Source organism: Coturnix japonica, chromosome 2 (assembly GCF_054131305.1).
Source record: "Coturnix japonica strain WE chromosome 2, WE-NBRP24, whole genome shotgun sequence".
Classification (NCBI taxonomy): domain Eukaryota; kingdom Metazoa; phylum Chordata; class Aves; order Galliformes; family Phasianidae; genus Coturnix; species Coturnix japonica.
Window position 1 is genome coordinate 72,226,558 of NC_140664.1, and position 23,528 is coordinate 72,250,085.

Consider the following 23,528-nt stretch of genomic DNA (forward strand, 5'->3'; position numbering starts at 1 on the left):
GAAATGATGTGGTTGCAGACCTCCTGCAATAGCAAGTAAAGAAACTGCTTATGGAAACTATCAGAATCAAGTGGGATGCAAGTTATTGACCAGAATGGGAACTCTGTTTTGTGGAGCTACAGGAATATAGTTATCTGACCAAGGAAAAGACAGGCCTTTGAAAGCACCAGCCTTTCAACAGTTCTTTCTGAATTTAAAGACCTCCGTGTAAACATGCTTAACCATGTGTGAACGTGTCATCCTTTTTATTTTGCAATTAACATCAAATTAAGAGTCTGCACAGTGATGCTTAGACTTCTCTGCAGTGCAGTCATGCCCAGAGCGCACTCAGGACAGTGGTCACCTATCTGCTTAGATGACAGCACTTTTGGTCTGGTTACACTTCTGAAGCAAGGCACTCCTGACTGCCTAGGCTGCCTCCTGACTAAGAACATGGCTTGCTGGAAAATGACACCTAATTTACTTGCCAGGCTTGTTAACTCCAAGAGTTAGCAGACACAAGAGGCAATACCGAGAAGCTTTCCAGAGCTGGAATGGTGACATCTGATGGGCATGACCCTGGAGCAGCAAACAGGTCATAGGTGGTCATAACAGGGCACACAGAAGTATGGTGAGGTGCCCACAACGCCACCAACATATTCTGGAGCTCATCCATGCTCACAATCTGTTCCTATGGTATAAGTCACAAAGACACGAAGAAACTTCTGAGTGCAGGGGGTTATATCTTCTGGAGTAACTCTTAAATTAATTCTCTAGAAGCAAATCTTTTTACCTAAGTGCATCTGGGTTCATACCACCCTAGAGATTGCTCTAACAGAGGAGCTGGGCACATGAGAAGGCAGCTGCCATAAAGAACTACTTGTTGCATAGCTCTTTAGTTGGCATAAATGAGCACGACTGAAGCCAGCAGAACTGTGCTGATTTAAATCAGCTATATAATTCAACATGAGGAAAATTCAATGGCAGTAAAGAGTCTTACTATTGCTTAATTTAGCTTGCCTTTCTCAATAATAGTGCTGATAGCAAAGCAATACTGATGAAGGATAACTTACTAGGGGCTCTTTGTACTCCCACGACAAATGCAGAAAAGTGGAAGATGAAAATGGAAGAGAAGAAAAGCTTTTATTTGCTTGTGACAGTTAACTGTTAGCAAAGGGCAAGAAAAAAAATGACCTCCTTTCCTTATGCCACTGCACAATGAGCAAAAAATATCCATAAGCTCAGCAACTCACCTTCTCTGAATTGTCAACCCAGATACTGTCAGCCAGAATTAAGAGTCTACGGAAAACTATCTTTCTCCTAACAGGATTTATAAAATGGGATTAACATAGTTTTATCAATCAGTGAATAAGCTGAAGGGATATTAAATAGAAAATCCTTACCCAAAGAGGAAAATGTAAGACTTCTACACCATTATGATTTCTGTACCAGACTCCATTAAGATGTTGGCTAATTTGTAGGATACATTATCACCTCCTTTAAGCTCTCTTCCTTGTGTGACAAATCTCTTGGTATCTGTCACGATAACACTCTTTAGAACTGTTTTTCTTGAGAAATTAAGGCAATAAAACCATAAGGAGCATTTGCCACGATTCAGTTACCATGTAATGAGTACTCCTCACTTCCCTGTTCATTTTAAGCTTTCATCCCCTTTGAGACTGTAGTGATCCTGCAGCTAAAAAGAGGCCTGTGGTAAGAGCAGTCCGCAGGGGGCAGAGACTCCTGGTCGCCACTAGATAAAGCACCACTGAGAGAGTCTCAGTGAAAACTACTTAGGAAATTTTGGTAGAATGTGCTCGCTTACAGCAAAAAAACCCAACCAATTAACAACTGTAAAGCATCAGTTGGAGAACTAAGTGCTTCCTAGTGCTGCCATCACATCTCAGCTTGTTCCCTGGGCTGCATCACCTGGTCCAGAATAGCCAGAGCAGGCCCATGTCCTGAAGGATAACAGTGGCAATTTGGCTTAGCACCTCATCTGAGCACACCACAGGAAATACCAAGTATTCCAGCACATGAAACAACAGAATGACAGCCCCTATAACATGCTTGCAGACATGCATCTAGAAGGGCTCTGCAAGAAGATAACATTTTCAACAAAAAAATATTTCAGATTTTAATTTAGGCTCTAAGCAGCCTCCTTCTGCTCCTCAAATCATGCTCATTCCAGACTTCGTTTTGCGTTAAGAAACACAATCAGTATAAACATTAAAGCTCTACCTAGTCTAGATTACCGTGAAGACCTTAAGGAAAATTTACCAGCATTTTTTCTGCTTTCTCAAGCATCTGAATAGTGGAAAATAAAACCAAGTGGGCACTTTGTCTAAAACATTTTTTTTTTCATTCTTTAGCCCTTGTGAATCCATTCTAGACTCATTGCTCAATGTACTCCTTTCTGTTTAAGCTGATCGAGGAATTGATTTATTTTGGTTTGATTTACTCTTGGGAAGTTAAAAGCTCCCCACAAAACAACAGGCTGCCCACATTAGATCAGATTTGGTCTCCTGGGGGAAAGAGAATCATGTTCAAAATGTAGATTTCAACAACCCACATGAAGTTAAAATCTTATCTATCATACACATAACACATTTCCATGAAATACCTAAATAAAGCAGAAACATCTTGGTCTGTGAACTCTGCATTTTGTTAAGAAATTAAAAGGAATGATGAGATAGTCCAACTGTGCTGAGCAGAAACAGAGTTATACACCTAATAATGTCACATCCAATCAGCAATCTTTCATAAGATCACAGGAGGAGCTTCCAGTGAATCTCCCTGCACAAAAGGGACTGCGGTATCACAATGCAGAGACCTGCATTTTGCCAAGGAACCGATTATCAGTGTTTTATTGTTTTCTCAAGATAAAGCCACGTATTGCCAAAAATTCATACTTCAGCTCCTTTTTCACTAAGTGCAAAACACCTACTGATACCTTGAACACTGCAAGAGCACACAAGATTGTCCCACAACCTGAGCTCTAAGATGGAGATTCCTCTGTTTCATTATCACATTGTTTCATTATCATCAGCCAAATGGCAGCTGTTCACATAAAACACCATCACAAAAGTTTAATTTTAAATAAGGGCATGGTGGAATTAAAACAGTTGTACCATATGAGCTTTGTAGCACTAGTTCTCAAATCTCTTATCCCTAACCCCAAAAGCAAAATGTCCAACTGTAGTAGGAAACAAAGAACAATCTTTTTTCAGAAGAGAGAGCTTACAATGTCTCTAATTCAAGAACGTATTTTTGGAACAATAAAAATTGGATATTTTTGAGTACTGAAAATGCAGAAGGCTAAAGAAAAAAAATGTGCTAAAGTGATAGTGATTGTCTTCCTGCACAGCTTTGAGGAAAGACATTTGCTTCTATAGAAGTAGTAATATTCAACTGAAAGCTGATTTCACAAAGTGTAATTCACAGTTCAAGGTCAATCCATTAATGACTTGATTGACTAAAATGGCACTGTGAAAATCAGCCTGATCTGAACAGATGTGCTTGCTATCTACAGGCGTTATTGTGGCTACTTAGTTTTAGAATCTTTTCTCCCTGTGGTTACACGGTTTTATGTCTGAACAAACATAACAAGCCTTCAAAGAAGCATTTTTTAAGGAAACATTTGGAGGCTAAATCTTAGAAACATTATTTTCCTTACCCCTTGTAAGACATTAAATTTAATATTCTCTTTCTCCAAAGACCAGTGTTTGGAGGCCCCTATTGCTAACTTCTGGCACTTACTTTCTCAGTTTTGAGGTGTAGCCTTTGTACTTGGAAAATCTGTAGAAGACCAGATCCCATAAATACATTTGTAAAGCTGTCCTCCATCTTCTGTAGCTGAAGACCTTCTTCTTGGACTATCTTAAGGACCATTCAGACAAACAACAGACCTGACAGAGTCCCAGACCCCTTCAGCTCTGTCACCCAACCAACTTGTTGGTTGCTGTTTTTAGGAACTTAGATTGAATGAGTGTGGAGTCTCCCTCTTGTCTCCAGTCACTGACTGCTTATTCCCATAAAAGTTACTCTTGAAAGTACACTCATCTCCAAGGAAAAGCTTAAGTAACAAAGTCCACTTCCACCTTCACAGGTTCTTCTGCCCTGGCTCCCGATGCTCAGGGAAGCTCATTCAAGCGAGCAAGGCTTGATACAGGAATAAAGCAACTTACCCACTTTCTGAGAAACAAATCACAATCTAAAACACTCAGTGACTTGGAAAATCCACCATGTAGGAGTTCTAACTTTCATAACAGAAGTTGGCTGTACCAGTAATTCAAAACCATAACAATTCCGTTTCTGGGAGAAAGGATGCATAGGAAATAGCATGGCATCCATACTTTGTCTTGTTATTGAAGTGGAAAATTCCTCGAACAATTTTGAGAGCTTTAAGAGTGATTAACTATATTGTGTCAGTGACATTTCAGTCTCCCAGACTATATAAAAGGCAGGCTAGCTTATAAAGAGCAGTGAATTATTGCAAAACGTTCACTGGGAGATCAAGAATTAAGCCTGGGTCAAACATTTATGACAAACAGTAAAATTGCCAAAAATTGAGTTCCAGCAGGTCAGAAACTATCTACAAGATGAGGTCAAACTTGGTGAGTAGTTTCAGCTGAAGAAACAATTTACTGGACGCTACCTAAAGGAGTTTTAAAAAGCATTAAAGATACATTGGAGAAAATATTTGGTACCGGCCTGAAATGGTATTTCTCATTTTGTAATAAAAATTTAACTCCTCACTGTGCTATTTTTATTGTTTTCTCTCCCATACTTGTTACATATACTGTTCCAGCTGAGTACCAAATGTGAAAAACTCCTTATTCAGCCAGCTTCAGTAGACAAAACTCTTCATGCAGCAACTGTGACAGCAATTACAAGCCCAGATTTACTGAAGCAGTTTACAAGGCTGGCTCTTCCCAGCGGTAGTGTTGCCAGCTGCAGTGCAGATGTCTGGGTCATTCCTGTCCATTTAACGGTTACATCTACATCTGGGCTACCTGCTGATTAGAATGAATCTTCGCATGTGTTTTACATCATTGATTCTTTTGTATCTGCTTCACTGCTTGCAAATTCAGTTCTTATCTTTTCAGGTAACCACGTTTCATCACACTACCCAGAGATTTTCCCATCCTCTAAATTCCCACTTTGTTCAAGGACACAACCTATCCCCTTCCAGATGGTGTATATTTAACACCTTAACTACCAGGGTCTACTTCTGCTCCTTTGCACTACCAGAACCCAGAAATATATATGTATATATCTCATCATCTTTACATTTAGATTTGGTGGCTTAAAAGCATGATGGCAAGACCTCTTTTATTTTCTTGGGAGAAGTCTTGTCCCATCTGCATTTTATTCTCTTGCAATTACTGAGATGCATATAATTGCCCTGAGGCTAAATTTGGACCATAAAGTGATCATCCTTTTTTGTTCCTTCATAAGTATTTCCACAGCAAAACAAATGCAATGTTATAAAGAAGCTTATTACACTGAATAAGGCATTAGCAGCAGGAATCAATAATCTCCAAAGTAACACAGATCCTCTTTCCAGGCAGATACTCTTTACTTCAAAACAAACAGAATCGAACCCAGGAACCAAAACACGTCCAGGGGGACATGTGATATGCTGAACAGGCCGCAGTCTTTCTTCTTTTTATGCACAGTGCAACATCAGCTATTACATTTTTCCCCTGAAGCTTCAAGGGATTGGTTCAGTGCCCACTGAAGTTTCTCCAGTGTCAGTTTTCCAGCTAAGATCAGATGTGTGTACATATAACTCAGCCCCCTGCGACACTCTATCAAAGTAAAAACCTGCCTGATTATCACATTCTGGCTGCTTAGGGGAGAGCAGTGGCCTTCTTCTTTTTCTTTTTTTTTCTCTTTAGTTAGAGCTGATGTTGAGCAAAGTGGAAGAAACGACCAGCTACCTCTTCTTTATATAACGTGGGAGAGAAGCTCATTCCTGTCTTAAATAAGCGACTGTTTTTTTGAGCTTCTTACTGATCCAAATAGCTTATTCAGCCATCGTTCAGGCAGAAGGGCAAAAGAGGGTTATTATTTAGAGTGCTTTGTATGACAGTAAAGCAAAGTATGCTTGTTCATGTATGGTTGTTCGTGGCCATAAGAGAGGCCTACATTTCCCTGCAGGGCACACTCAGATGACTAGTGATGCCAGAACTGATAAAATTCTGTCCTAGGTTTCCAGTACTCTCTTTTTTAGTCACTGTGTTGTTTCCTGCATACCCAGCTGAAGTCAAGGAGAGGGGACTCAGAGGGAGAACTGGCACAGTTATCTTGACAAAATCCCTTCTGAACACATACTGATGATACACAACATGTTGTTAAAACTGGAAACTGCACCTACAGACTGGTATTAAAACACACTGCCTAGGATAGTCTGTGCAAACAGACAGTGTCTGCTTCCTGGTTTCATTTGACTTCATCATTAAAACGTGCAGTCTCTCATGCATTGGCATTGAGCTCAGCCCCTCCTTCTAGCTTCCATGGGCCAAAGCCATGTAAACTTGGTTTCTGCTTTACAAGCATACTAAATTCACATCTGTACCTTATAGTTTATTGGGTGTTAAGCCCACTTTCATGACTGCAGATTATCTTGTGCTAATAATGACTTTGCTCCTGCTTGACGGCAGTGGTGCTTGGCATAGCCCAGCTAATTAACACCAGCTGCTAAGGAAGAGAGGGGAAAATGTCTCACAGCTACTACAGCATCAAACTGGTTTGAACAGTGTTATTGGTAGAATGTCTATCAAATACATTTATCCATCCTACTTCCTATTAGATATATTAGAACATTACCTTATGCACTATTGAATATCTTTGCTATTCTAACGGTAATAAATAGACAGGGACATTTCCGAAAGCAACAAACCCCTTTTCCCAAACAGAGATAGAGCAGTAAATTGCTGTTTGTTGTCTCTGGAATGGGAAGTTTGGAAGCACATTACCCTTTTGTTTCCAAATTCTGCTTTGGATAGTCAGAAAAGATAAAAAGAAAGAACGGTAAAATATACAAAGAAATTGAAAATTTCTTGGAAGGGAAAGTGGGACTTTGCAATGGCAAGGGGGGGACTAAGGGTATGGGGGATGCAGGGCTGAGAGAAATGTTTGTTAGAAGCTGGGCATCTGGAGTTGATTTCCACACAAACACAGTGCGTCTGTGAGACGTTCTTGTTTAGAAACTGAGTTCTGCTCATTTTTTCCATGCAAGAAAGCATGAGGACTTCGGTCTTCAGAGCTAACCCAATATTCTCTTGTAACTGAAGTGAGCTGGAGACTTTTACTGTGTGCACGTAATAGTAAGACATTTGTCAGAGCTTGTGACCAGGCTAAATTGTCTTTGTTGGCACAGCCATTGTGCAATAACCTAAAGCAGAACAAAACATTGTCAGGAATTGCAGTGGAATAGCTTCACAAGACACACTCACAGTAACCTTAGTGTGGGGGAGAGAGCAGAGACTAAGAATTTTGGAAGATCTGAGACAGAATTTGACCACACTGCACTGCCACAGGCACATAAAAATCAGCCAGCAGTACTGTACACCTCCAAAAGCTAAGATGGAAGACCACCAGTTGCTTTCTGTCTACATGTTCACCAGCATGCAGTGGCTGTTCCTCCCGAAGCACATGACTTGGCACTTCTTGCTGAACTTTATGTGGCTCCTGTCAGCCCATTTCTCCCGCTTGTCCAAGGCCCTCTGGATGACAGCATGAATCTATGCAGTAGCTATCACTCTTAGTTTTGTGCAGCAGGCAAACTTGCCAAGGCCAGTCAATTCATCACAGAGGTTTATCAAGTTGATCAAACATAACTTCTCCACAGTGACTCCATGCTGACTGCTCTTGATGACATCCTTGCCTTTCACATGCCTTGAAATGGTTTCCAGGATTTACTCCAACACCTTCCAGAAAAATGGGGTGATGTCGACAGGCCTGTAGTTCTCTGGGTCCTCCTAGAGATAGGAGGGTGCCTACTTCCAGTCTTTGAGAACTTCTCTTGGTCACCCTGCTTGCTTAAAAGGTGATTGAGAATAGCTTCACAATGCCATCAACCAGCTTCCAGCACTTGTAAGTGAACCCTATTAGGGCTTAAACATGTCCAGTTTGCTTAAGAATTTCCTGAACTGACCATCTTCCACAAGATTTTCCACTCGTCTCTCAGACCTGGAACGTCTGAAGGCAAGCTTAGCTAGTAAAGATAGGAGAAGGCACTGAGCACCTCCCCCTTTTCCATGACCTGTGTCATTAGATCCCCTGCCTCATTAAGCAGTGGTACCACATTTTCCCTAGCATTTCCCTTTGTAAACTATAGTGTGAATTTTGACATCTTTGAACAAATTTAACATATCTTTTGACATCTTTGAACAAATTCCATTTGGGCTTTAACTTTCCTAAATTCATCCCTGCATGATTGCACAGTGCTTCTATACACCTTCCAGCTTCCCTGCCCCTGCTTCCACCTTCTGAATGCTTCTGTTTTGTGTTTGAGTTTGGCCAGGAGTTCCTTGTTTTTCCATGTGGGCTTCTTGGCATTTTTGCCATTCCTCAGCTTTGAGGAAGTCCTTGAATATTAAGCAGCTTTCTTAGACTCCTCCTTCTCTTGAAAGTTCTAACCCTGGCCTTAATTCTTAAAACATGAAATGTCTAGATGCAAAGGAACAGAACTCAGAGAGAGGCAGAATACAATGAAAGACAGATGGGACAACCAAATCTGAGGCAGTAAGGTTCACAACAAGGAGCAAGGAAGCTGAGAAGAGTGAGCTGGCATGACTCATTCCTCTACTGATGCCTTGCATTCCCTCATTGCTCTATTTATGTCTGCTGTAGAATCCTTCAGACTGAGGTCAGGTGTTCTACAGTACCTTGAACCAGAGGGTGGAGGTAGATTTACTAGCACAACTAAACTATGAGGAGAAATAAGAGAGAATAAAGTCTTAGAAGAATTAGTCAATGGAGAGGGGAATAAAAGCACCTCCTAAAAATGTGTCACATGTGGTAGATTTTGGAGGCAAAAATCAGACATTTTCACTGCTGCAGATTATCCTTTTAGCTGTCATATTACATTTGAAAACATGACACGGCCCTTAATGCAACAGAATTAGTGCAGTGTAAAATACTGGCAGCTGTTCTATCTGCAGCAGCATATTAGACTATTCAGTAGTCTAAAAGAGAAGATGAAATTGATGGTGGAGTGTGATACAACTTTACAACACTTGTCTCTGTCTCAGAATATATGACTGCCTAAAAGAGAAAAGGGTTAAGGGAGACAGCAAAGGGTCAGGAACAGGAAAGGAAGGGAGTTTGTTGGATGGTTTAGTCCTTAGGACATCTGGATCTCTTTGTCTAAGAGAGGAAAAGGAGGTTTTTGGAGCTGAACTCCCACCAGGGAAGTTGCTCCCAGCCTTGAGAGTGATGTGCAGATGAGGTAAGCTGAACCTAGCTGTAGGACCAACTCCAAACAAGCTGACTGGTAGGCTGTCTCCTTTTACAGCTGAAATCTGGATATGAGGACGGAGAAGTCCTTACAGTGGGACAGAGAATGCTTTAGGAAAGGCAGATATCACAATTCAGGCATCCCACTTCCCAGAGCAGACGAATAGTCCAAATGAGCTCACTACTTGCACTGCTTGTGGGCTTAGCTGGATGGGGACCAGCTAATTGGGCCATGAAAAAACTTTCATGGCAGATGGCCCAGAACCTTTCCCTGCAGCTTCTGCAAAGACCTCCCTAAGACAGCATTTACCTGAAGTTTGCATCACCTGGGATGCTCCCCAGATGCAACTAAATTGCCATCTGCCAACCCACCAGACCATCAAGGTTCCCAAACATGCTGCCTCTGCATCTCCACTGGTAGCATCATCACCTGGCCCTGCACACATGAAGGACATGAGACCCTCATTTCAGCAGCATTCCCTGGTGCTGCTGAAGGAGTGGCCTGGTGTCTTTACAGCCTCTGCTGTTTGAGATCAGGGTCTGCTGCTTGCAAGGCTTGTTTTTTGTAGCAAAGACAGTTGATTAAAGGGAGGGAAGATGATTTCTCTCTTGATTACTGCAACAAAAGGAATGGTGAAGACCTTTCCAGAGTGCCAGTAAACTCAGATACTCTGCAGGATAAATTGTCCAGCCTGACATTACAGATGTTTGCTCATTTAGCAAATACAACATATTGAATGGTTATTTTATTAATTACTCATTAGCCATCAGTGTTCTGCCTCCTGAATTCAGGGAAGTCAGTGAAGGACCATGTAGCTGAATTTACCATGGTGCTAAAATATGCTTTTGCTGTAGTCTGCTGGTTTGCAAATTATTCATTAGAAGGGCAAGCAGTGAATGTTAAAGGTAGCATATTTAGAGATATATTGATGTAGTCTACTGAAATTAAGAACACTTCCTCTTCTTTAATGTTAGTAACAAACAATAATTTTACATGGTCAGGTCTGAGGCTAAAGGATTTACTTTAATCCCCACATATTGTCTGTACAGTGGCTTTGAATTCCTGTGCACTGAAATATGAGTATTATTCTCATCTGCATTCACCTTTAGAAGACCACTTGCAATCTTCCTGCATGTACCCAAAAAGTCTCTTCATTTCCAAGTGATCCTTGTGTTAAAACTGTCTGTTAGGGAAAGCATGCAAACTTTGCACCAGGTGTAATGACAAACAAATTAACTAATTAATTTCCTTAGCACTAGTCCACTTGTCCAAAAGACATTTAATCTCATAAAACACCTACATGTATAACATTAAACTCTATTAACTACACGGTCAGTTGCTCAGAAAGTTAGTTCTACTTACTCACATACAAAAAGCTGAGTATTGAATTCCCATATTTCTGCATGTGGACACGATCATACATCCAGCATTCCAGCTTGTGCTCACAGTAATAATCACAGTACACATACATAAGCACACACATATTTAGAAACTTGTAAAAGCTTGTAAAAGCTTAAAAAAAAAAATTTTAAAAGATTGGAGTCTGGATGAAAAATTGGTTCTATATGCATAGTTCCTTAAAGTGGGTTACCAATGTTAATCTCCTGCACATGTATTGTCAAATAGGATGTAACAAGGGGAGAAATATAAAAGTAACTCCTGAGACATGTTAAATATTTTGCCGAAAAAGCAAATTGCTCCATTTTACAGTGATCAGCCTATAAGGTGAAATTTGTTCCTGCCAGCCTACTTCTTTTATCTACTTCAACTACTGTTGGGTTTGCTTCCTTCATACAAGGCCATAGAATCATCACTAAATGGCTTAGGTTGGAAGCGATATTAAAGATCATCTACTTTCAACCTCCCTGCCACAGGCAAGGTTGCCACTGACCAGATCATGCCCATGGCTCCATCCAGTGTGGCCCTGAACACCATCCAGGGCTGGGGAACCCACAGCCTCTCTGTGCAGCCTGTGCCAATGCATCACCTCCCTCTGAGGGGAACATTTCCTCCTAACATCTAATCTAAACCTTTTGATTTAGAGAGAGTCTTTATCAAGCAAAGTGGCACAAGGGAGCCATCCCCAGGAAAGTGACCCTCAGCACGTATGCCATTCCTCCTCCTTCAACCCTGGGGCAACTCACAGGCTATAGGCCCCAAATGCTAACACTGTAATGTTTTGGGCACCATGGAACACTGTTAGAATGATACCACGGTGGCCTCCTGACAGCATCAGGCTGTCAGAGCTGGGGAAGGTCCAGGGAACCCCACATCTGAGGACAGGCAGAGAGAAACGCTTTTGGTCAACATTAAGGAAAGAATGGGGAGGAGGGTCTGAGTGTTCCCAGCTGCTGTAGCTGCTTAATGTGGAAGAAGACAAAGCCTGGCTTTTCTCACAGGTGCTTGGTGATGGAAGGCACCAGGCCCACACTGGAGCAAGTATGACCCCCAGCTAGGCTGCCCTGGATTTGTCAGCATCAAACAGCAAAAGATAAATCTTTCTAAAGCCAGAAAATAACATCTTGAAATTACTTCCTAGTTTGTTTCAATTTTTATTAGCATTTGTCATGCTTTCAGTCAAAAGAGCACTGCGTGGACTCTACATGGCCTTTTGTTTACTGAAGAAATAAAAGATGATTTCTATTACTGACATAAGCTATCTCCTTGTTACTGCCACAAGCTTTCATTATATTATATGTACACTATATATCACCATGAATAAGTTTGCCCAGCAGAGAAATGTGGCTTCCTCTGAGGTAAATGCTGACAGTGATTTGACAACTAAAAGCAACACTGCAATCAATTCAGGACAGGAAATGAAGGATACCACACCCCCATTGAATCTGCAAAGGAAACAGAGGTAGACTAAATATATTTGTTGACAGAGTAAGTTAGATTTTGAATAGATTTTCCTACAGACTGTAGGAAAAATTAGGGGGCTGAAGTGGATGGCAAGTCTGAAGAGGAAACCGTAACACCATAATGCATTCTGGTTTAGATTCTGCAGAGAAAAGACGGGAGAAACAGCTGCTGCAATGAAAAAAACAGTGACTTGTACTGCTTCTATGAGAGCAGGGAATAGGAATAGTGAGAGATCCCAGAAATAACAAATACCTTCCCGGACTGGCAACAACTCTGACTGAAATGCAGAACAAACACTGTCCATTCTTCCCCAGTGGCCACCTGGGTGCCTCTGGGGAGACCCTGCCCTCCAATGCTGCTTCCTGCTGCCTGTTGCCTACCACTAATTGCATTTCTCTCCCCTCCTCTACAGTAACATTAATCTACGGTGTCTGCACATTTGGTGCCCCACCTTCTAATGTGAAGAGACACGTTTGCCCAAGGAGAGATTACAGCCAGCCAGACTGTATCCAGTCTGCAGAACTTTGAAGCATAGAAGGCCCTGGCAGAGCAAAACTGGTGGCGACAGGGATGCATCTCATCCTGAGTTGGAGCTGCAGCAAAGGAGAGGTCACACTGCCAAAGCCCATCAAGATCATAGGTCAGGGACCTAAAAGCAAGGGAGCATGCAAGGGTGATGTGTTTTGTGGTGACAGCATCACCTTCTCCTCTCCAGATTGCTCCACTGACCTCTTGCTGTAGCAAATCATAATCATAAATTACTCAGATGAAGAAAATTCGTATTGTTTATGGTTTGAACTCATATATCAAAACTACAGTAATAGAATCATTTGTGATGTTAGACTTGTGTTTTTTCCATGATGAATGCTACCTATTAAAACTGCTGACATATAGAAACAATTCTGAACCATATTCAGAAATGAGGATCCTTGTTTTACTGAGACAGAAAATTTAGATGTCTAAAAAGATCTTGATATCTTGGTGGGTTTTTCTTTTGAAAGCACACCAAACTTGCTGTCAATGACAGTTTGTCAAGAAGTGGTTTTCTTCCAAAGTTCATAGGTACATACATACATCTGGAGACTTCAGTATACCTTAAACATAGTTACGTGTGTGTGTGTGTGTATGTGTGTGTTTATCTTTCAGTCTATTGCCTTAGGTCAGAAAGACTGTGGAAGACACACATGCACAAATGTGTAATAACTCAGTTTCAATTTGTTGCCCATAGATAATCACCTGTTTTTGCTGCCTTCCTCTGGTGGTAAGGTCAATTTAGATACCTTCTTGGTACAGCTTCCTCACTAAGTTTAATATTAAATTACATAACTACCATTTTCCCTAGCTACCAACACAGCTAAAAGCCAGGCTCAGCCCTCTGCAGCTTTTTCCAGTCACTCCCATTCACACACCTAGTGCTGTTGATCCTCCCCTCTAATCCAGGATTTAGATGAGCTTGTTTACCACAATCCCATTTTCCATGTGATTTATCAGCAGCACCCGATGTGTGAAGAGGCAAGCAACACACAACACACGCTGCAGTTGGAGGTTAGGGATGAGCTCTTGCTTTAGGCACTTGTTTTTCTCTCATTAGTGAAGGCTAACAATAAATGTGAGAACTGTAGACGTCAGAGGTAATTAGGAAGAAATTATTTCATGTTACCCAACAAAAGAAGGCCTGTGAATAAAGCCTAATCCTACTGTCTGTCCACTCTTTCTATCCCTAAATGACTCTGAGATGGGGAGGGAACAAAATGCTCTCCACAGCACTGGATGAACAGCCCATAGGAGATCCAGCCCTAACAGGGGCCATCTTGTTTCCATCATCTGGCTGAATAAAGCCTCCCCTCAATGAGACCACTACACAGTCCAAATAATTAATTGTGTCAAAGAGCCGAGTCTCTTCACCACAGAATATTTTGGTAAACAAAAAGATCTCTTTGGATTATTCATTCCCCTCAGGGTTATGAAAGAACTGCTGTGCATTTACAGAGGCCAGGTACCTCACAGTCTAGTATCCGAGGGAGCCATGACTGTGGTGCAATGGAGTGGCCTGTGCCCTGCCATGGCCACGCACCATGGCCAGCCTCAGCATTTCCTCCACATGGCAACACATGACCTGCTCTCAAAGCTCAGCTTTTCCCATATTGTCTATATTTTCTACCCTACTCTATGGTTCTTCTGTTTACAAACATTCTGCAATGCTCTTTTTCCTCTACACTCACCCTCACACAGAGAGACACAAAAATAACTGGCAGCTGATGGGAGCAAGTGCAAAAACCTCACAGCAGGAACACGACACTTAAAATTGATGGCAATTTTTTATATGTGTGGCAATTCACCAAGTTCATTTAATCTCAGGATTTGTTTCTAGGCAGTGTTTTTCAGCACACCTGGGGAAGACACAGTATTGATTGGGGAGTGTGGAGATTAGATTACTTTTCAGATCAAGATAGTAGGCAACCATCATCTGTCAAACTTGCCATTCCGTAACAAAGAAGAATGACTTTTCACATTACATTTTTAAGTCATAGACGTTTTGCAACTATTACCAAAGCATCAATGGGACTAAAAACACATCTGGCAGGTATGTCTGCATTTCATACGTACATATTTACAGCCAGATGCATAAAGAGACTGTTTCTCTGATCTATTTTACTACTTCCCATTCTTTGTCATGTGATACTTGCAGTGTGTTATTTATATTGCTTCAGATCAATATTTTTCACTTGTACAGATAGCATCCCATCATGTATTAAAGAGTGCATAAATCTAAGGTTAAACAGTAAACAATGCTGTGCACTACTGTACAACTGTCAGTGTGGCTTGCCACTGACTCTCTGCTTTAAAGCCAGAAGAACATACACAGTAACACAGTCACAGGGCTCAGGGATTGGATGTCCATCAATCAGAGTCACAGAAGAGGCAAAAGGTAACGTCAGGAAACTTCAAGAAGGTGGTACTTTCTTATTTATTTCTTTCAAATTTAATTATTTTTGTTAGTTAATGTGCAGAAGGCTGCCTCCCTACTCCATCTTTCTTTGCTTTCACAGTAGATACAGTTAAATCTGACTCCAACAACTGACAGCCCTTGACAGTAGCACAGCACAGAATGCAAAATCTTACTGGATTGCCTGAGGCATCTGCTGATGATCAGCAGCAGTTCCCTGACACACACTGCTCACCTGGGTAGTCTTTAATCTTCCCTGCCTTGTGACTTGCAGCCAACCTGTCCTCTGCCCTAAGGTGGGTAGGAGTATATTGATGAGATAGACACAACACTGACAAGAGTGTCTCAAGAAACAACAAGCTCCCTTAACACCGATTCTGACTGTTAGGCAAAGTAAGGCATAACATTCTATATTATCAGATTTTTTATATAATTGTTTGACCTCATTCCAGAAGGTTTGGAAAGCCACGAGGGAAGCAATTCAGTGAGAGCAGATAAGGACAATGCCATGCATTCTTCAAAAGCAGAATCTCAGCTTCTAGATTCTTTTATTTAACTGCTGATGAGCCCCTTTGCTACAGTTGAGGGTTAAGAGACTCAAAAAAACCTTTGGTGTTTTAGACAGCCTCTCTTACAGGATGAATGGCAGACTGACCACATTCTAAAGACACACGTCTCAAGGTATGGCAGTGGCGATCTGAAAGAGGCAAACAAACAAGTTCTTACCAGATCAAGGGAGCGCAGAGTCTTCAGAAAAGTCTAGAGCAGTGTATAACTATGAAGAAATATATAGACACATTTTCTCTAAAGGGCTTTTATGCTCACTAAATAATACATCGACAGAAGGAGCGAAGGAGCTTGTGTGATCTCTTAAAATCACCACTATGATTCCTCCGGAAAAGAGAAAAGCAGGGACTGGCACTGGAACACTTGTCTTGGTGGAGGGGGATAGTCACACAGTTGCTGGGAGACATGCAGCACTGCTGTGAACTGCCCATCAGTGCTAGACCTCTTCCTTGCCAAAGGCTCCTGACAGGCCATGACATTGTCATTGTACCAGGAGTGCCTCCAAGACCAGTTCCAGTTCCTATCTATCTGTAGCCTTATTTCACAATCATAGCACAGAAATACATCGGTCCTCTCACTCATTTCCACTGAAAGCAAAGTTCAGTTGCTCCATCCTGCTCTAACCTGAATGACCGGGCAATCAGTGCTTCTCAGCATGTTAGACAGCCAGAATGACAGTCAGAAGGCAGAAATCAGACTTTTCCTTCTGCTTGCTAACATTCAGGGCTTTGTTTTACCTTTCGTTTTTCCTTTCTAGCTTATGGCTACTTATATGCACTTCTTGCGCAGCTTGTGAAGATATGCAAGCACCAGAGGGAGGAAATGGAGGAGGAGACTGGGAGAACCTCAGCAGGCAGAGCAAAAAGAAAACCATACCCACTTAAAGATTTATTTGTGCAGATGGTCTGCATGTCAGAACAGAAGTTAATGGAACTATAAGGGTTTTTAACAGACAAGAACATGGTCTCTAGCATCCGCTTCCTATCCCCAAGTCATGTGGTTCTGCATCTTAATTCACTATTTTTGCTCCTCGTTTCATAGTTAAGTGTCACATTTTGGGGGAGTCCATTCTGGTTTGTTTAGAAGAGAAGGTCTTCTAATTAGTTGCTGCAAATGCTGCATAAGGACTGCCAGCAAACAGTCTATGGCACAGGCATGTTTTGCAATAAGATCAATTTCTTCTTGGGCCTGCCTTTGCTAAGCCTTGAAACAGGATATACATCAGTGAAGCAATACATTCACCTGAATCGCAGAATCACAGAATTGTAGGGGTTGGAAGGGACCTTTAGAGACCATCAAGACCAACCCCCTCCTAAATGAGGTTCCCTACAGTAGGTCACACAGTTAGATGTCCAGATGGGTCTTGAATATCTCCAGAGAAAGAGACTCCACAACCCCTCTGGGCAGACTGTTCCAGTGCTCTGTCACTGACAGTAAATAACTTCTTCCTTGTGTTAGTACGGAACTTCTTATGTTACAGTTTCTGTCCATTGCCTCTTGTTCTATTGCTGCGCACCATCGAGAAGAGTCCCCCCAACAACTTGACTCTTGCACTTTAGATAGTTACAAACAGTTATGAGATCTCTTCTCAGCCTTCTCTTCTCCAGACTGAAGAGTCACAGGTCTCTCAGCCTTTCCTCCCATGAATAATGCTCCAGCCCACTGATCATCTTTGTCACCCCCTGCTGGACTCTTTCTAGGAGATACAACTCTAACAAGGCTGGACTATACTTGGGATCATACTGACCCAGCAGTATGTCAATGGTCAATTGCTCAATATGCCAGTCTATCAGCTTCTTTTTAAAATGACCTTCTCTTTATAGTACTAAATTTTGATCTGCCAAATGGTACAGCTAATGAGCTCTTCTAAACTAAATAGTGTGAGGATTATGCATAAATACTGAAGTATCCTAATCAGCCTCTTGCTGAAAATTATTTGATCCATTACAGACGACAATAACTATTTGCTGAAGTTTTTATTCTGCATTTTTTACTTCTGTAAGGAGCATAAGTAATTTCATTGGCTGGTTATTTTAAACCATAGAGGACCATTGGTAGAATAGCACAAATCCTTCTGAAATCCAAAATTGCCATCTGCAATTATATTCTGCATCTCACATCTTCTCTAAAGACTATAAATGCTTCAGCACTTTAATTTTGCTTGGCATTTGCATTACTGTGGGACAATTACTAAGCAATGGCAAAAGACAGATGGAATAATGAAGTCTGGACATAAAGAAATATTATCCAAATTGAAGTATTCCCTCAAGTTCAATCTAGTATTTGTCAGCCTGTATACAACAATACATCACATTTAGATATAAGTCACTGTTAAGACATGTACCCCTCTTTTTGATGCTGAAACATCTGTGAAACATTTTGCATATTAGAGATAAGGAAAGCAGTTTTCTCCTTTCATTTCTTGACTATTCAAAAGGATGAGAAACTGAGTGGTAAACACTTGTCATTAAAAGGTCAGAGTGAAGAGAATTTTTTTCAGATAAGGCTACTGAAATTCTACCAGAGATATTACACTAATAACAAATGAGAATGAACCAGCAATGTCTCAGCTATTTTTTTGTTCGTATATATACAGTTTTAATTATTTGAAGCACATATGATTACTTCTAAGTCCTAGCTATGCTACAAGACAAACATTTTATATTACATTATACCTCAAGCTCTGAATAAGCACAGACAATAGTACAAATGCACTTGGAGAAACAATCAATGACATTGTGAGAATAGGCGGCTTACACAGGAAGGGTTCTGGGTATTGCCAAAATTAGCTTCCCCAAAAGACACATGCTGAAGAAACATACTTCACTGGTGAAAAAAGCATGTTTTGGAGAGATAAGAGATAGATAAAGTACTTATAATAAAAAATCACCTGGAGCACAGTGAGCTACAGTCAACATTTGCAAATGACACTATTTACCTTCATTAGACAGAGCAGTAAAACTCCTAAGAAACACAAATAATCTTGGCAAATGGGCAGCATGGTAGAAATGCTGTTTGTCATTGTAGGGTCAAGTGATGTAGATCAAGATTCACTAAATATAAAAAATTCAACTCCTCACCCACCTCAAAGGGTTCAACGTTGATTATGTAAGATCGGGACTTGGACCCTGTTATCCTGCATTGCTCTTTTGGACCACGAGCTTCACATCTGTTTAACAAGGTATTAAGCTGAACAAAGACTGGATTGAATTTTGGCGCCCATCAACAGTGCAGAACCATCTTTGGTCACCACTGTTGTAGCCCTTCACAAAAACACTGAAGAATTCGACAGGTTTTGGAGAAAGCTGAGTGTGATTCAGCACAAAGAAAGACTTTCATAGATGGACTGGAACAATGCAGTTAGTTTATCCCAAAGAGTAGATAACTGAGTCCTTGCATCCCTGCAGTAAGAAAGATGCTCCTCCACCTCATGGGGAAAAAAAAAGAAGAGAAAAAAAGCTAACAGAAAACTGGCTGGTCCTCCTTGTGGATTTCTTGGTTAAACCAGCAGGAAACCAACAGCACTCACTGGCTCTACATACCACTGAGCTGATAACATAACAGTGTTAGATCAACTCCAGAAATTATGGCTGGAGCGCAGGCAGTTCTTAGACATTTCTACTTGGCCTTGCTTTACTAATAGTTGATGGAAATGTTTCATTAATGGGTACCCCTCTATGTTCAATACAGTACAGAAAAACAGAACAGCTGGTGAGTAAGTGTTGTTATAAAGAGGAAAGAGCGTACGAAAGTAAATCTGATCAAGCCTGACACAACAAAAAATACTGAAGGATGAAAATATTTTGAATCAGAAGAAGACTCGCTTACTCAGTGGACACTCTGAGAAAGCTGAGAAAGTTATGCCTCTGTCTTTTGGTAAAAGTAATCTATTATCAAATGGCACCTATATCCAAAATGTTATCAAGGCTGAACTCATCCCAGCAGTGCACTGAAAACAACTGAACGCACACAGTTCATGCAGGTACTTACACAACCAAAGATCCTATACTACACAGCAGGAAAATGAAATCTCTGTATGGAATGTTACAGTACAGCAGCTTTAATTCTTAAGTCTTTTTTCCCATGGCTTTTCCTTTTGACTATTGTAAACAAACAGATCTCAGATGTTTGCAGAATGTAGATAAAAGGTGTCCCCCCACGTTTCCAAAAACAAGAGCTAGAAAAACATTAATCTCCTACCTTGTTAACTTTGTCCCAATCTGCTGCCTAAGTTCGAGTCTCTCCTCATCTGTCTGCATGGGAAGAATATTCTTTTCCTCCAACTCTCGCTTGGAAGGCCTGTTGCTGAGTTTGATTGCTAAAGAGTCCTTTCTGCAGACTTTCCTTGCCAGGGAACCTGTGGGAGAGAGGAGAGGCTTTGCCAAAGGAGGTGTCATCCTTTCATTCCAGCATACAATAGGCAAGGAAGTGGCAGGCAAGGGAGGGTGCTACATTCTTATTTATACTGGTATGGACAGTGGGAAAAGGGGCATCAATTAACATCTGGTTTTCAGTTAGCCACAATTAATGCCATAATACAGAAAGGATGAATTTTGTAGTTACACAGGAAAAAGAATATTGCTCCGGAGAGGGGAGTAGAGAATAAAGGCTTGTCTCATAATTTCTAGAAGCATCTGTAGCATTTCAGAATTCATAATGGAATGAATAATTCAACCTCTGTGAGGGCAGCAGAGCTACAGCATGTGGAAAGAGAGAGGCATCTCTCTTTTGCAGTGTAACACCAGGACATCCGAATTAGCACTAAAAAAAAAATCGAGTATATGAGAAGTGGAATAGACTTTTAAGTACATTAGCTGGTGCTGCTTTTCAGGCAGTGACAGTGGCAAAGACAGTGTGAAAACCAGTGGCCTTTCATGGCTCAAGCTTGCTTCCCTTTGTTCGCATCCAAAGCAGACTGAGCAAGGTAGAGATGCACAAGCAGACTGCAAGCCTCTATGAGGTTTCAGACTTTTATCAGGAGAATGACAGATAACGCACTTCTGCTTTGCTTCTTCATTTAAGACAAAAGACTCCAATTTCACTTGCAAGGTAAGGTAAGATTCTGAGATGATGAAATACGCTTTTTTTAGAAACTTGTGTGTGCAAATGGTGTGATTGTACTGCTATTGCTTTTCAGAAGAAAAAAAATTTAATGGCCTGAAACTTCAGCTCAAACTGCAAGATAACAAGTCGTCTTGTGTGTCACACACAAAGTAAGGTATCTCATCTTCATGAGACAGCCCTATGACAGCTGTTATTCTCAGAGAGGTCAGAAAGGGTCCACAAGTCCCTCCAAACTGTAGTTGTGATACAGCTGTCAATAAACCCATTCAAATCTGAGCCCAATTTACCACTACTGTGGACCACATCAAACTGGTTTAACATCACACATAACCCAGCAGCGGCATTTCATATTCATTTTGTGCTGATACAAACACCTCAACAGAGTGTAAGCCAGTCCAGAACTGCTCACAGCAGTTAGTTAGCATTGGGTATACAAATCTGATTCCCAGTTTGAGTAGCAATGGTACAAATATGAAATGACTCCAGAATAGTAAAAGAAGTCATCCCCATACAAAAACACTGTATGGTAAAATCAGATTCATTTCCTCAGTTATGTAAGTCAAGAGTTCAGGTTAATAGATTAAAAAAACCTAAAGAACAAAAACAGAACAGAGAAAAAAACTGGGATCTAAACACAAACCAACTTACTCCCACACATACTCTCACATTGTTTGCCATGTAAAATGCATCAGAGTGGAAAGCAGAACTGTGCTGCATTCCTGTGCAGAACAGAGCATCTGTATACAGATCATCTGCACAATTCTCTCTACCATCATAATTTGAATTGCACACCACAGGCTTTTTAAGTGGGTGTGCTGCTAGGAAGAAAAATAAGATCCTCCCCCAGTTTTTATTCGTATCTTCTTGTATGGAAATTTCAAGACTATTTTCTCTACTCTTTGGTCTGCATTTAGGGGTTTTATTCTCTGATCACAACCCCTTTAAAAGCATGTGCAAACTTCTGATGTGATTTAATACTGATGATGCTTGTAAGATCTGATTATCTATCTGTGGCACTTTAGTAACCCTGCTGAGTTGATCTTGACTTAAGCCAAAGTCAGGGCTTCTCTATACTACTGACACAGGGGATAGTGAATCTGAAAGTCAGTTTGAAATTGAACTAAGATAAAACAAAAAAGGTCATTTGAATTCTGTATGAGAACTACCCACAGGGATTCACATGGATTAGGGTAATCAGTTTTAATTCATACTCCTCATTATTTTTGATTAATTTACAGAATGTCCCCATGTAGTCAAGCCCCGAGAAAAGCAAAAGCCACGGTCAAGAAAGAAAATTCACAGGCTGTGTGTTTCTTTTGTGTATTTGAGATTTCAGAGGAAAACTTCAATAAATGAGAAAGGAAAAATGGAATGCATCTAACTTGTAAATAACGAGTTATCCTCATCTTCATCTTCCTCTTCCTCCTCTTCCTGTCGTGGGTAGAGACAAGAAGAATCTTCATAGTCAGCTTCATGAGGCACGTTTTCTTTATTGTCATCGCATTCGATTACAACAGTTGGCACTTGTCTCATGTCTGGAAGGCCTCCAGGTCCTGTTTTTGTAACATTGTCACCTGTGTGTAAACCAGAGCTGTTGGGAAAGAAAAACAAATAGATAAACTAAAAGGAAACAGCGCAATGGAAGACTGGGTTGCTTCTCTCGCTGCATTTAGTAATGGTCTTACATCCCTTTTTGAGAAGAAACTAGAACAGAAATATCTTCATGACCTGCACAACATCTACTGCGATAAAACAAGTACACATTAGATCAAGACTGCAATATTTATTAGTGAGATGGAGGACAGCATCCAGGCAGAAAGCCAGGACTAAGAACCAAAGCACACGCAGTTTCAAGACTTAATAGGAATTGCAGCAGCTACTCCGATTTGATATATGCGTGATCTCTCCACTACCACCTGGGCAGGAAGAAGAAAATATCTCACCTGAGTGTAAAAGGTGGAGTAAAAGGGTGTAAGGAAAGAAAGGCACGGATTTTAGAGGGGGATTGTAGACAGGCAGAGGGAAGCTATGGCTTGCACAGTTGCAAGATATTGATTAACTTGAGAGGAGGGCAAGGGCATGACTCTATGAAGCAGAGGGGACTGACCATGCACAACTGAGCTTGGAGATAACAGATTTTGGGAGCTGGTAAGAAAAATGAAGAAGGGAGCTAAAGTCTGGAAGGTTTATTTCCTGCAATAACCCTTTTCTTGCCCTTTGCTGCTCACTTCATCCACGGGCTGGACATCAGCCTGAATTAGTATCTAAACTAGTATTTCTTTTGTCATATGGAATGTGACAAAGACCTGTCATTACTACTGCTACCATTCAGCTCTGCTTGTGTGCTGATTTCAGTGTCCTTCAACAAGGACCACACCAATACAAGCAGTGAAACAGGAATATGAAGAGTTGAATACTGAAGTCAGACATCGCTCATGTTGCTTTTCTATTGTGAAATGATAATGAGATCTGTAGGCAAAAATGATGTCTGCTGAAGTTAACTCCTTAGTGGGGAGAAACTGCTCTCCCTCCTGAGTCCCAGCTGAAGCAACAAGTACATGAAAGGTGAGGAACATCTGCCTGTTGGACATTCACTCTGTGTCAAATTCTCATCTTACACGTCACAAGAATTCAAGAGTG

The 23,528-nt window shown here is 41.0% G+C and overlaps 1 protein-coding gene across 19 annotated transcripts in view; it reads right to left on the bottom strand.

Annotated features, from left to right (window-relative positions):
- The window catches only part of PHACTR1 (phosphatase and actin regulator 1), a 259,502-nt gene that overhangs the window by 21,557 nt on the left and 214,417 nt on the right, over positions 1-23,528 (bottom strand). For all 19 annotated transcript variants that reach the window (XM_085540213.1, XM_085540209.1, XM_085540207.1 and 16 more), the window contains 2 exons: positions 22,271-22,479; positions 20,025-20,181 (listed from right to left, as the gene is read on the bottom strand). In XM_085540213.1, the coding sequence (XP_085396339.1) occupies positions 20,025-20,181; positions 22,271-22,479 (366 nt within the window). The remainder of the gene's footprint in view (positions 1-20,024; positions 20,182-22,270; positions 22,480-23,528) is intronic.